This window comes from Protopterus annectens, chromosome 3.part0 (assembly GCF_019279795.1).
Source record: "Protopterus annectens isolate FY-2018-M chromosome 3.part0, PAN1.0, whole genome shotgun sequence".
NCBI classification, from domain to species: Eukaryota; Metazoa; Chordata; order Ceratodontiformes; family Protopteridae; genus Protopterus; species Protopterus annectens.
The window spans coordinates 447571306-447586487 of NC_056731.1; the positions used below are offsets into that span (position 1 = coordinate 447571306).

General features: G+C 39.9%; 1 protein-coding gene across 2 annotated transcripts in view; it reads left to right on the forward strand.

Moving 5' to 3' along the window:
* The window catches only part of CUL1 (cullin 1), a 3347782-nt gene that overhangs the window by 1406430 nt on the left and 1926170 nt on the right, over positions 1-15182 (forward strand). For both annotated transcript variants that reach the window (XM_044064870.1, XM_044064871.1), the window contains exons 10-11: positions 4983-5090; positions 5226-5332. In XM_044064870.1, coding sequence (XP_043920805.1) covers positions 4983-5090; positions 5226-5332 — 215 coding nt within the window. The remainder of the gene's footprint in view (positions 1-4982; positions 5091-5225; positions 5333-15182) is intronic.

Genomic DNA, 15182 nt, shown 5'->3' on the forward strand with positions numbered 1-15182 from the left:
TCTCAAAACTGGCACATAACCCAGGACAAATGGGTCCTAGACATAGTGTCACAAGGCTACAAGTTTCACTTCCATACCCTGCCAAGGGCAAATGGCTGGCCAGACCTGCCAAAACATCAATGGGCAGAGGCACAAAAACAAGTCTTATCCCTCATGGACATGAGGGCCATTCAACAAGTGCCAGAGCAGGAGCAGGGACAAGGATTTTACTCAAGACTGTTCTTGGTACCAAGCAAGGACAAGACCTGGAGACCAATATTGGACCCATCTATTCTAAACACATATCTGGATATACCAAAATTCAAAATGTTGACTCTACAGCAGCTTCTGCCCATGCTGGGCAAGAAGGCTTGGACTTTAGACCTAAAAGAGGCATACCTGCATGTCCCAATCAAACAATCATGCAGAAGATACCTCAGATTCAAAACTGGCTCAATGCACTACCAATTCTCTGCGCTGCCCTTTGGCTTATCTACTGCGCCCAGAGTTTTCACAAAGTGCCTGGCACCAGTAATTGCATTTTGCAGACAGAGGACTGCCTCATTCAAGCAGAGAACAAGGACATTCTACTACAGCATCTGGCGTTTGTAAAGAGATTTCTACCAGGCCTAGGGTACACAGTCAACGAAAATAAATCAAAACTAGTACCCTCTCAAGAGATAATATTCCTGGGTGCAAGCTTAAATACAACTGCCCAGATGGCTTATCTCACGCCAGACAAACAAAGGCAACTGACTACATATTTCAAACTGTTGGCAAAAAAGGCCCAGTTATGTGCAAGAAAAATTCTGCAGGCTTTGGGCTTCATGGCATCCTGCATTCTACTAATTCCATATGCGAGACTGCATATGAGGAAACTTCAATGGTACCTAAAAAGTGTTTGGCCTCAACATTGCCACAGCCTGGAAACAATAATTACCCTCATTCCCTGCCTGCAGCAGGAGTTTCGATGGTGGGCGAAGGCTTGTCACCAGAACAAGGGACAGCCGTTTACTTTACCCCCAGCCAGGCAGACATTAACAACGGATGCATCAGATTATGCCTGGGGGCCCACATGGCAGAAAGATGTATTCAAGGCACATGGTCCACAAACCAAATGAATCTGCATATCAATCAAAAAGAGATGCTAGCTGTTCAGAATGCCCTAACAGCCTTCACGGACCTTCTTCATCCGGGACAACTACTGATGAAGACAGACAACACCACTGTCATGTGGTATATAAACAAGCAGGGAGGCACTCATTCTTACCCCCTTTGCAGACTAGCCATGACTTTGCGGGACACAGCATTGACTTACCAAGTACATCTGTAGGCACAATTCCTGCCAGGAAAGATAAATACTCTGGCAGATGAACTAAGCAGAAACCTCATGGATCCCCACGAGTGGAAATTGGATCCACAAGTCTTCAGCATGATAACAAGGAAATGGGGATGCCCGGATGTAGATCTATTTGCCTCTCCTCACAACTACCAACTAAAAAGATTCTGCACAAGGACTTATCACAGACAAGCATGGAAAGTGGACGCCCTATCTTTCAACTGGAATAACTTAGTAGTATATGCCTTTCCTCCACTGCCTCCTCCTCCCCAAAGTACTCCTAAAGGTCAGACAAGAGAAGCCAAAGATGATACTGCCAGTACTGGTATCCAATCCTAAGGAACTTTTTTCTCAATGCCCGGCTTGGACCTTGCCTCGTATACCTCATCTACTGTCCCAGCAAAACAATCAGATCCAGCACAGGCAACTCACGACTTTAAACCTGGCAGCATGGCGGATAATGTAGTCATACAAAACACACCTGTCAGTAAAGCCGTGATGGATGTCATTTTGGAAGCCAGAAGGCCTAGTACTAGAAAATCTTACGCTGGAAAATAGAAGAGATTCTGTGCTTGGCACCAGGCACAAGGAACTGATACAGCTGTGTCAAATATTCCTCAGATTTTGCAATACTTAACTGAGATGCTGGACAAAGGCTTATCATTTTCATCTATTAAAATTCATGCCTCTACCATTTCGGCTCATTACAATACAGAGCCACCAATCTTTTCTCATCTCTTATTAAAGCAGTGCTGCCTCCAAGGAGATCACCAATGCCTGCATGGGACCTGAATTATGTGTTGGAAAAACTCACCCTGCCTCCTTTTGACCCAGCTGCTACTGCTGATATAAAGTTTTTATCTTGGAAAACAGCTCTGCTCCTAGCAATAACTTCTGCAAGATGAGTTTCAGAGCTACAGGCACTCATGGCTGTGGAACCTTTTATCTCTGAGGACAAACCCAACATTTATGCCTAAGGTGGTGTCTAATGTGGCTCTTAACCAAACTATTCATCTGCCAACTTTTTATCCAAATCCACAGAACAAAGGGGAGAGAATTCTGCATTCTTTGGATGTACACGGACAGCTTAGATTCTACTTGGACAGAACCAAAGTTTTCAGAAAGACAGAACAATTACTAGTGACATATGCTGCAGGTTCACAAGGAAAGGCTACCTCAAAGCAGACTATTTCAAAGTGGATGGGCCACTGCATTAGTTTCTGCTACTTACACCATGGCAAGCCAGTGCCTAAGGGCATTAGGCCACATTCAACCAGAGCTGCAGCCACTTCAGCAGCCTTTCTCAGGGGAGTACCAACCAAGGACATTTTAGAGGCTGTTACTTGGAGTTCATTGCACACCTTTACAAAGCACTATCATCTGCCACTCTACTCTAAATCCAGGGCAGGCTTTGCTACTGCAGTTCTGCTGGGCCTCATAGCCGCTCCTAATGCTGTTTAGCTCCAGTCTCCCAACCGTAGCTTTGGGACTCTACCCAAATGTAATGACTGCAGCAGTGAAACACGAAGAACATAGTACAGTTGTGTACACTTACCATAAATGTAGATGTTCAAGTGTATTCACTGTTGCAGTCCAGGTTACCCACCCGCCATCCCCCTTTCTTCTGATGGAACCTATCTTTCCTTCTCTGATTTATACAACCTATGTGGTGTATTTGCTTGTAGATAAAGGTAAAGTTTATATTGATGCATGTATTTATATATATATACATATATATATATATATATATATATATATATATATATATATATATATATATAAATTTTGGCTACCCTTTTAGGGGGCACCTGCCATCTGGGGCAAGAAAAACTAAAGAAAATGGCATTGGCTGCTTCTTTTATACCCCTGACGTCAGGGAAGGGGCGACAGCAGCCGACGCAGGACCCAGGACGTTGGAATTCAGGCCGACTGAGGGCAACCTGTCAGCAGGATTACCCAGATGTGTAATGACTGCAACAGTGAATGCACTTGAACATCTACATTTATGGTAAGTGTACACAACTGTACTTTAACTCAGTGTGCAGCCATCTTGGAAGTCCCAACTAAATGACGGTCTTGAAACCCATTTTGCACGTATTTTCTGAGGACATGCAGCAGGTACTAAAGGAGTCTAAAAATCCTGCTACTAGAAAATTTTATACATTAAGTGCCATAATATGAGCCCAGGACCTTTTTAAAGCTCGGATGTCTCTGGTTCTTGAAAATTTATGAGATTTTTTTATGTCTAAAGTGGTTTCAACAAACTTTATTTGCACCATTCTCCAGGGGCTCCTGGATTATTGAATAAATTCCACCTCCTCTTATATATTCCTAACCTATGTAAATCTACCAAAAATAATGTAGGCTTCTGCAGAAGTGATCCAGTGTTGGACATAGTACAGTTGTGTAACTAAACCTAGCATAAAAGTAGATGTTCTAATTGATCACTTCATCCCCACCTTCCTCCCCCTTCTTTTGTATTTAATCTCCTGCCAGATTGTAGATGTATATACCCTTCTGTGTATAGTTCCATATATATTTTTATATTGGATTTTCTTTTCTTACCATGTTTCCTTTTAGGGCTGTAGCGTCCCTTCTTGAGGCAAGAAAGCTCTTGATGCTTTTGGCGCCCAAACTGCCCATTTTATATGGCTGTTCTTGCACCCCAAGCCATTTAGGGTATCCTGAAGCTTTGAAAGCTGGACGGTAGTCATATTATTGGCAGGATATAAACCAAATAGCTTATGCTGTTGCAACAGTGATCTTTTAGAGCATCTACTATTATGCTAAGTTTACTTGGCCAACTGTATTTTCTTTTTTGGAAGCCTTAGAAGTGTAGACATGCAACCTTGTTATGTCTTAAAGCAGATGTAACTGTCTCCCAATGTTTTCAGGAAATAACTAAGTAGATTTTATGACTAACACCAGTTTATAGCACCTAATTAGAAGAACTGTGCAACTTTCTTGCACCATCCTGCTATAATTGTCAGTGTTTATCAAGGCAGCTATTAGGTGGTCATTTACTGGTATTGTCTTTAAAAACAGTTTATTTTTGCAGTGTGAGCATTTTTTTCTGTTTTATATGTATAGAATAGTATTACAGGGAAGGAAATACAGTGAAAACTGTCTGTAATTAAGGTTAAGGAATGACTCTGTTATTTTCTCATTTGTTTGCTTTGTACACAATTATTCAAGTTTTCTTAGATTTTTTGAAAATGTGATTAACATTGTACATCTGTGTACCGGAACCCCAGCTATTCTTATTTAGCCATGGTTTTCAGTTTTCTTTTTGATAACATGCCAAGGATGTGATGACATACATTGAGTGTAGAAAATGTTCAATACATCATGAATGTAAATACAAGTATTTGCATGGTGTAATATATGCAGGTTTTTATCAAACCCTTTATCTAGGACCTTCGTTTAGGATATACTGTGTGTGCAGTTTCACAGTGTGTTCCCAGATTGGTGCATCTTAAAGTTAGTATGGAAGAAAACAAGAAGCTGCCCTCAGATATTTTGTAGTAGATATACTACTGTTTTTTTTTTGTTTTTTTAAGTTCTTTCTGTTCTGTTGTTTTTGTTGTAATCATTTGCATTGTTTTTAGAGTTAATATTTACAGAACAGAGATGTGGTGTTACAACTTTTATTTTCTATTTTCAGGATCCTAAAATGTATGTACAGACTATTTTAGATGTTCATAAAAAGTATAATGCACTAGTAATGTCTGCATTCAACAATGATGCCGGTTTTGTAGCTGCATTGGATAAGGTGAGTTTTTTTTTTTCTCTTAATAATAGGTTATAAGGTGGATTGCTCTACACTAGAATATGTCACTTGAAGTTTTATAGATGTATATAGACTTAAGTACTACAAACAGGTCTTTCATTCTTTGGTTCTTTTTAGGCCTGTGGTCGTTTCATAAATAATAATGCAGTGACAAGAATGGCTCAATCGTCCAGCAAATCTCCTGAATTGTTGGCGCGATATTGTGACTCTCTACTGAAAAAGAGGTACAGTTAAAAATATAAAAAAAAAAAACGTAACTTTTTTGTTATTTCTGTGAACCACAGAAACTGTCAGCTTGAGTACTGCAGTTTTTCTTTGTAACTGTTGGTCATATTTTAGCCAATTACATTTGTATGTTTTTTTTTCTCCTCTTAGATATGAGGTGGGATACATTACCACTTCTTTGCTGTATTGAGTTGCAGCTAATTTGCTCAAATATTGCGCATCTTATTTTTATTATGTTTTGTTTACATGGAGGTGACTGTCAAATTTGTTTATGTGAATACCGTGGAAGAAGGTATTGTATTGAAATCTGGGATGAATAGCAGAGGTCAGATGATTGCATGGTGCTTTGTTACTCAGGCAAACAGAAGAAAACCATGTTCAGTCTTGTCTTTCTGCCATCTTGAGTTTATATTGCAACAACAAGCAGCCTAATTGGTATAATTATGTAGTGTCAAGGTAAGTTGAGTACTCTTGGCAAATGGAAAATAATGGAGCTTGTAGTTTCCCATAGATAAGAATGTGGAGTTTGATGACCACCATCTACAGAGTCAAAAATGCAAATAATTTATTACTAATTATACCTGTAATGCTTTTTTCACATCTTTTTTTTTTTTATCGTGCCCTCCCCATTGTTCACCATCTTGTTTGTCCAAGTCATTCCTCTTTTTTTCCACAAGTCAGAGAAGAAATGAGGGCATCAAATTTAGATGCCAGTGAATGTTTTTCCCATTTAGCTTGCTTTTACTTCATGCATGAAAGTGTGGTGTCATCTCTGTAATTTGTGTACGTGTGTACTCACTGATGTGGATGCTGTGTGTTTGTTACAGAGAATGCAGTTCTTAAAGATGTTTCTGCAGCAGGTAATACATGTTGAACTGATGCTTTTAACCACCTCTTCTCTTCTGGAATAAATTTTCATGGTAGTATAACTGATAGGAAGTTTACTGTAGCCTACCATAGGACTAGTGAGCTGCTTCGTATAAGTAGGTTGCTTCCTTTTGTGTGGTGTTCCTTTTTGTTTCTTCCTCCCCAAAAATGATATATATTAATAATGAAATCTATTGAACATTTGGAAACCGGTAGAGTATACTGGTCCAGGGACCCTTTTCAGACACAACCAGTGGCTTAAAGGCCTTAAGCTTAGAAATGGTATATACTAAACCATACAGTGTAGAAGCAGTAAGTGATATGAGTGCAGATTCAGGAAATAATTCTACAGTCCATATGAAGAAGACTTTGATAGCTGTATACATGTACACGAAATCAAAAAAAGAGGGGTTAAAATGAAGGCGGTAAAGAGCAGAAAAAGATGGTAACAGAAAGTTATGCTTGACACATATTGTTACTTCAGTAGCCAGTATCTAGGAAGGGCTGTCATATTTGTTAAAGCAGTGGTATTGTCTGATTTCCCAGTGTGTTTCTGTAGGCTGTTGTGAAAAAAAAAATCCAGTGTGGATAGGTTTCTAATTTTTTTTATTTTTGTTGTTGAAATATATTGGGGCTAATTTATAAAAGGTTTTTTTTTTTTTTTATCAGTGGCCAGTGTAAAAGAGGGTGATAGATTGATTGTTGCATTACTCATGAAATAAGCATAATCCTCTGAAGAGCAGCAGTATACTCAGAGGTGGGCAGTAATGGTCATTCAGGACCTTATATGCAGTTGTGATCAACAGTAAAGTGTTTGTGCTATGAACCAGAAACCAGTTATTTTTTCTGTAGTGAGACTGTAGTGGTCATAGTGGGGGCTGAGGGACACACATTTCATTCTCTGTCTTATGGAGTATGCCAAGGAATTTTTGTGATGTTGAGGACAAGGAGAGGGGGAGTATTTAATCCTTGGTAATAGTAGTCCAGTGACAGATGCATGGCTGGCCTGTTTTATAAATTAGTGGGAGGTCCTATATGCCATATTCGGTTGTGCAGTAACCTTCTAGCTCTGTAACCTTTGTTATAGCTTCATTAATTTTATATCCTGAAAAAGACTTGAAATGTTTTCAAAATGCTGCACAACACTGAAATGCCATTTTCTGAATTTATCAAGTACAAAATAGTAGCATCTGCAGATAAAGCCAACTTTTCTTGATTGCCATACCAATTATATATTTGCATTCCTGAGTACCTTATTTTCTTTCCCAGTGGCTCTAAATGTAAAACAAACAAAGGGAAAGAGGACACCACTGTCTAGTTTCTGTGTTCAGACACAACTTATCGGTGAGGAACCATCCCACTTTAATTCTTGTTACCAATCCCACATATATCTTCCTAATTATCCTTCTTATTATATCCAGCAGTTTAGATGCTTCCATTACCCTACTCATAAAATCCCAGCTCTGTCAAATGCTCTTTTTGTGCATAAAGACCCACCAACATCAGTGGTATTTTTTTTACATTCTGCTTCCCTCTGGATCATCGTACTGTTAATGTCAAATGGTTGCCTCTCTTACACCAAACCATGTTATTTAGTATACATATAAATAATTTATATCCATGGTTTAAAATTTAAATGGGTCTGTATGAAGTTGTGTCTGATGGGTCTTTAATGTCCTTGGGTAATACAGCCACCAGAGATTTCTTCCAAGATTTTGGTACTTTCCCTCCTTTTAAAATACATTTTAATAATTTTCCAGATCTTTTACTTTCTTCCTTCCAAACTTCCAGACTACCACAGGAATACCATCTGTTCCTTGAGACTTTCCTGAAAATCGATTATACATCACTGGTTTTATCTCATCCCCTCCTTGACTGTTACTTGTTGAGCCTCCGTCTAACCTTGGCATAATTGTCTTCCATAAATGTTTCCATGTTTGGTCTTTCTTGATTTCCATTTTTCTCTGATTTATACTAATTCTCATAAAATTTCAAAAATATATCTAAAATCTGTGGTTGTTTTTCTTGCTATAGGCTCCCTAAGTTTGGCAACAATCTCTTCTACTTTCTGCTAAGTCATTGCGCTAAAAGTTGTTTTGCTCAAGAGTTATCAAAAATATATAGTTGTTTAACAGCATATCTTTCTAAACTCATGCATATTATCCAGATACTCCCTTATTTTATTTCTGTAGCTCTGTTTGTGCCTATTATTGTTCTGTGAGATTCCCCTTATTCTGTATACTTTAACCTTTGTCAGCCCCTTTTAAGTAATTCCAATTACTTAATAATTTCATTCTCTTTTATTTCAACCCAGTTTTTAATCCCACTCACTTGATGTAAATTCTGAAGATATTTATCTTCCCTAATAACTCTCGATAATTTGCATTACCCATTCCTTAAATTCCTCCTGTTTTAACAGATAGGTGTGGAAGCACCATTGTCTCATTTTTACCTCATTACTCTGTATTTTTATCTTTTTATTGGTGTATGATTTGAAGTAGTTACTGGATGTGTATCAAAACTTTCAATTAATTGCAAATGTTCTTGTGAAAGATTATTTTATCTAGTCTAGCCCAGTTATTCTACAGTGGTCAGTAATGTGTAAATTGTGTCCAAGTTCCTACTACTGGATTCATATCTTCCTCTCCAAATATCTTCATAAATTTCTTCAGAAATTGATAGGTATTATATAAAGTAAAATATTTTCCCCCAAAGCAATTATGAAATAAGAAATGTTTGCTATGATGCAAAAGAAAGATATGCTTTTTATTAATGCAAGGTTTTGAAATAACACAAAGAATTATTTTCTTCTAAAGCAAGGTTTGAAATAAATGTTTCTTTCTAAAAAGCAGAAATACAAGGCTTGAACTGTACAGTTAAAATATACAGAAAGTATGACATCCTTAGCAACAAGCTATCTCAATCAGACACCTGCTAGAGAATTTTTTGAGGAAATAAAACCTACTTAGTTTAACTTATCTGTGAATATATGTGGTTTAGAATTAGTTCACAGAAAGAAGAGCATGTCTAGTTTAGCTTGTTTGTGAAGACATGGTTGTGGGCTTAGGCTTAAACTGATGTAGTAAAATGGCATCCTGTTGCTGACTGAAACATACAGAGAGACATTTGATATTTTTAACAGGGACTTTTGGTGAGCCTTCAGATGCAGAAATGAAAAATATAATACAGACACTTCAATTAACGCAAAGATGACATGAAACAAGAATCAGTCATGCAAACCACAAAGACACTAGGAAATAACATCTGCTGCTATCAGAAAAGAATATATAAGCTGAACATTGCTTGCTCTTCTTTAGAGCCGTCTTGATCAAGTGTGCATTGATCTTAGGCGCGCCACAGTTCGTGAGAAGCAAAGACTTTTTTTTAGCTATAATAGAATTGAAATAACTCAGAGTAACTGCTTGGCAATACTTTGTATTCTAAAATAAACTACAACGGATACAGTAGTACATTGTGAGTCTGGTCACTCTGCCATTATAAATAATTTAACAGTGGCGAGGCAGCTTGACTGTGAACTTTTATATCCGTTACCAGCAATTATTGTTCATTTGGCGCCATATTTTCTATGCGAGTTCAACAGGTCGATAGTTTCCAGTGCTTCTAGATGGTAGCTGAGTTTGCCATTGTAATTGTCCAACAACTTTCCACCATCAATTCATCTGTTGAAGGACATTTTTCATGACCTCAGCCTTGATCACCTGTTTGTCATCTACATAAAATACAGTAAATTATTTGCAGTTGTAACATGGATGCCATTAGAGACTTAAGTTTAAAATGCCCACATTCTGTACAAATATATCTGCATGATACACCAGACAAGGTCTGGTCTTATTTACAGGGATGGTTTGAATCTCCTCTGTGAGAAATTAAATGTACATCTGGAATTTTTAATGTTCAAAAAATTACATAACCATTGTGTTTGTAAATGGATAACTGTCTTATCATCCATACATGACAAAATGTAAGGCAGTTCAACAAGACTGTTTTTTATGTGGAAGTAAATTTCCGAAATTGTCTGTCTTGTCACAGGAGTCTAATATGTAAGCCCTGCAATAAGATATATCCTATCCTGTCAAAGAATATGCTTCATTTTGGTGTCACTGGTCCCTCAGATTCAAAATAGTTAAATGTATCTTCTGCAGTCATGCCTTTGTCTGATATAATGCAAACTGTTGAATATTCTCTTCAACGTCTTAAGGACTTACCTAAATCTCATATGGTACAAATGTATGACAATTGTCAGGAATGAAATAGACTACATGAAAATGTTTGTAGAAAAAATATTGCAAATGCACAAGAAGAAAATTCTGACATAGTAAAGTGTACTAATAATCTTTTAAAAAAAGGCTTTAACAGCTTTTCATAATTTGCCTAGGGACAGTAGTAAGGGACAGAAATGCCATCTAGAGGCAGAGACTCAACATAGTATTCGGACTTTACAGAATGAAATTTATGGTTTAAAACAAGAATCAGATGGAGCCCAACAAGATTTACTAAGGGTACAAACTACAGAGGTTAATCTAACAGTACAATTAGAGAAAGCCCAACAAGATTTACAAAGGGCACAAAATACACCAATTGACATTGGACAGGGATCAGCAGAAATGGCAGATGTTCATCGTGTTACACTGCTGCAGTCATCACACTTGGGTTATCCTGCCGTCAGGTGGTCCCGCAGTCGGCCCAAATTCCAAAGTCTTGGTCCGGCGTTGGTTGCTGTCGCTTCTTCCCTGACGTCAGTGCGCTAGGGGTATATAAGATGCAGACAATGCCATTTTCTCCAGTCTTTCTTGCCGCGCGGTGCCCGATGCAAAAGCAGTTCGCAAGTGACGGTCGGCCGACTCCTGAGATTTTCATTCCGAATCCAGAACCGAAGTCTTCTACAAAGCTAAGTACCCCGTTGGGGAAACTTTTTCTTGCCTCAGACCGATGTCAGCAAAAGTTAATAATTGTATTTCTTGTGGGAAGCAAATACCTCATAAAGATTTCCATTCCTATTGTATCCCATGCCTAGGCCCAAACCACGACGCCACTGGTTGTCGGTTTTGTGCTAGGTTTAACAAGCACACTATTAAATGTCGGTTTGATTTTGCCCGGCATTATTTTGGCAGAAAATTCAATTACACCATGCCATCGGAACAACTGATGACCGGAATACACAAAAAGCGCAAAGACAAGGACAGGCATCCGAGGCCCAAAACTGATTACGAAGCCTCTTTTAGGCCAGTCGCCAGTTCTCTGGTTTTCAGCGGGGCGCCTTCGTAGCCCCTGACGACCGCTTCTTTGGAACTACAGGCTGCCTCTGACTCCCACGTGGCGATGGCTGGGCCTTCGGATACACCAGACTTGAGACCTACCAAGACTAACCCTTCAGAGGGCTCCGGAGTAGCTGAACAACCCCCAGCTTCAGAGAGTGTTTTCAGGCCTACTCAGTTAACCATTAAATCCTCTGCTAAAACTAAAACAAACAACTTCAGCATTCATCAGGACAGACCTCCATGCCTAAGAAACAGATGCTCAAAATGTCCGAAGACCTAATTACTCTGATCAGGGCGTCCCACCCTCCTCCTGAAAAAAGGCCTAGACAGGATGCAGACTATGACTCATCCAACCAGGTGTCCATCTCCTCAGATTCATCCTCAGACCAAGGATACTCTTTACCCCCTTATGAGGATTCTGATGCTGAGGAATCCATTCCTTCACCCTCTCCACCAGAGGACTACTCCTTTAGAGAAACCTTACATACCATGTGGGAGCATTTCCATTGGGAGGGCCAGGATTACTCAGAATCCAAGAAAAGGCTCAGAGATTTCCTTTTATTACCTCAACACAGACCCCTTGCTATTCCGCCAGTGATAAATATTGTGGATGATGTGTATTCTGAATCCAGCTTAAATCCTGATTCTTTACCTCCAGCTCCAGTTAAGCCAGACAGATATTAGAGTCCCTGATTCTCACAAATTCCTTTATAAAAGCCCTGTTGCTGATCCTGAAACTATTTCCCAGGGTCCCAAAGGGGTAAAGGCCTCTACAGCAAAAAATCCAGTCCCCTCTGACAGAGATTCCAGGGCATTAGACAGATGGGGAAAGAAAGTATACACATCTGCAACTTTAGCAATAAGAGCACTAAATTGCCAGTTTCACATGCTTAAATATCAGCAATATTTGATGTCTCAGTTGAAACAAAAAATGCTTCCAAATTCAGATCTTCCTAACTATAAGGAAATGCAGGATTATTGCATGCAGCTGAACAAGTGGGAAAACATACTTTGCAATGTGGTTTTGATTCCCTAGAGGCCTCCTGTAGAGCAGCAGTTACAGGGTCCGTCATTAGAAGTCATGCTTGGTTAAAAGAACAGACCTTACCAGATCATGTTCAAGCAAAATTATTGGATGCACCTTTACAGCAGGATGTTTTATTTGGAGTTGAGGCAGAAGAGGTATTAAAGAAAATGGAGGATAAAGCAAAATCTATGCAAACGGTGAAGGATTTCTTACAGGTTCAGCCTCCTCGATTTAGCAGAAATTGGCCAACAAAGAATTTGTCCTTTCCAGTTTCAGACAGACCTCAAAGGGGTAGATATTGACATCCAAGAGGCAGAGGTCAAACACAAGGTACTTACAGGCCTCGACAATGGGGTGCTTCAACCCAGAAAGAAGGGGAAGACAGGCCTCAACCTTATAAAAAGCAGACCCAATGACTCCCCACTGCAGCTGCCAAACATCTCTCTCTTGGCAGCCCCTTTGGGGGGAAAACTGGCACTTTTCAGTCACAATTGGCAAATAATCACCCAAGACAAATGAGTTCTCAATATTGTGTCTCAAGGTTACAGGTTCCACTTTCACACTCTGCCAAGGTTAAAAGGAATGTCAAATCTGCCACCATGTCAAAGGGCAGAGACTCAAAGGCAAATTACAGCACTCATGGACATGAGAGCTATTTAAAAGGTACCAACACAGGAGCAAGGACACTGATTTTACTCAAGACTCTTTTTGGTTCCCAGAAAGGACAAAGCCTGGAGGCCCATTCTGGATCTTTCTTCTCTAAATACTTAACTGGATGTTCCAAAATTCAGAATGTTGAAACTACAGCAGCTTCTTCCCATGCTGGGCAAGAAAGCTGGGCTCGTAACATTGGACCTCAAGGAGGCATACCTGCATGTCCCTATCAGACAAAATTGCAGAAGATACTTCAGATTCTCAGCAGGTTCAATTCACTACCAATTCTCTGCACTGCCCTTTGGCTTATCTACTGCGCCCAGGGTCTTTATAAAATGCCTGACACCGGTAATTGCATTTTGCTGACAAAAAGGAATTCAAATTTACCCATATTTGGATGACTGCCTTATTCAAGCAGAGAGCAAAAACATTCTTCTAAAGCATCTGGCGTTTGTAAAAAGACTGCTAATTTGCCTAGGGTACACAGTAAACGAAAAGAAATCAAAACTAGTGCCCTCACAAGAGATAATATTCCTGGGTGCCAGCTTAAATACAGTGGCCCAGATGGCTTATCTCACGCCAGACAAGCAAGGACAACTGACTCAATATTTCCAGTTGATGGCAACAAAAACTCAACTCCCTGCAAGAAAACTTCTGCAGGCCTTGGGTTACATGGCATCTTGCATACTACTAATTCCATATGCAAAACTGCATATGAGGAAACTACAATGGTACCTAAAGAGTGTCTGGTCTCAACACTGTCACAGTTTGGAAACAGTAATACCACTTATTCCTTGCCTTCAACAGGAGTATCGATGGTGGGCTCAAGCCTGTCACCTCAACAAGGGACAGCCTTTCACTCAACCCACAGCCAGGCAAGCACTGACAACAGATGCTTCGGATTACGCCTGGGGAGCACACATGGCAGGAAAATGTATTCAGGGCATGTGGCCCGCAGAACAAAGGCATCTTCACATCAATCAAAAAGAGATGCTAGCAGTACAAAATGCCCTTATAGCTTTCAAGGACCTTCTGCATCCAGGACAACTACTTTTAAAGACAGACAACACCACAGTTATGTGGTACATAAACAAGCAAGGGGGGCACTCATTCATATCCCCTATGCAGATAAGCCATGACCTTGTGGAATACAGCTATAACCTATCAATTTCATCTGCAAGCACAATACCTGCCAGGAGAGAAAAACACACTGGCAGATGACTTAAGTAGAAACATCGTGGATCCGCACGAGTGAAAATTACATCCACAAATGTTCAGGATGATAACACAGAAATGGTGGAGCCTGGACATAGATCTGTTCGCATCCCCCATGAATTGCCAGCTACAGAAATTCTGCACAAGGACTTACCACCCACGAGCATGGAAAGTGGATGCCCTCTCATTCAGCTGGAAAAACCTACAAGTATACGCTTTCCCACCACTGCCTCTCCTTTCAAAGGTACTCATAAAAGCCAGACAAGAAAGACCAAAGATGATCCTGATTTCCCCAGACTGGCCACGCCAGCACTGGTACCCAATCTTAAAGAACTTGGCACAAGGACCACCATGGATTTTGCCTCAAATCTCACAACTTCTGACTCAGCAAAACAATCAGATACTTCACGGCCAGCTCAAGACTTTAAACCTGGCTGCATGGCAAATTCCTTAGGCAAACAAACAATGCCTCTCTCCAAAGCTGTTATGGATGCCATTCTGGAGGCCAGAAGGCCTAGTACCAGGAAAGCCTTTTCGGATAAATGGAAGAGATTCTGTGCCTGGAACCAGGCTCACAGCCTTGACCCTCTTGTCCCAAATTTTCCGCAGATACTACAATACTTGACTGAGATGCTGGACAAGGGCCTCTCCTTTTCATCCATTAAGATCCATGCCTCTGCCATCTCTGCTCATTACAGCACAGATCCACCAATTTTTTCTCATCCTTTGGTAAAACAGTACCTCAGAGAGGCAAAAAACATAAGACCGCCCCGTAGAGCAACAACTCCAACTTGGGACCTCAACTTT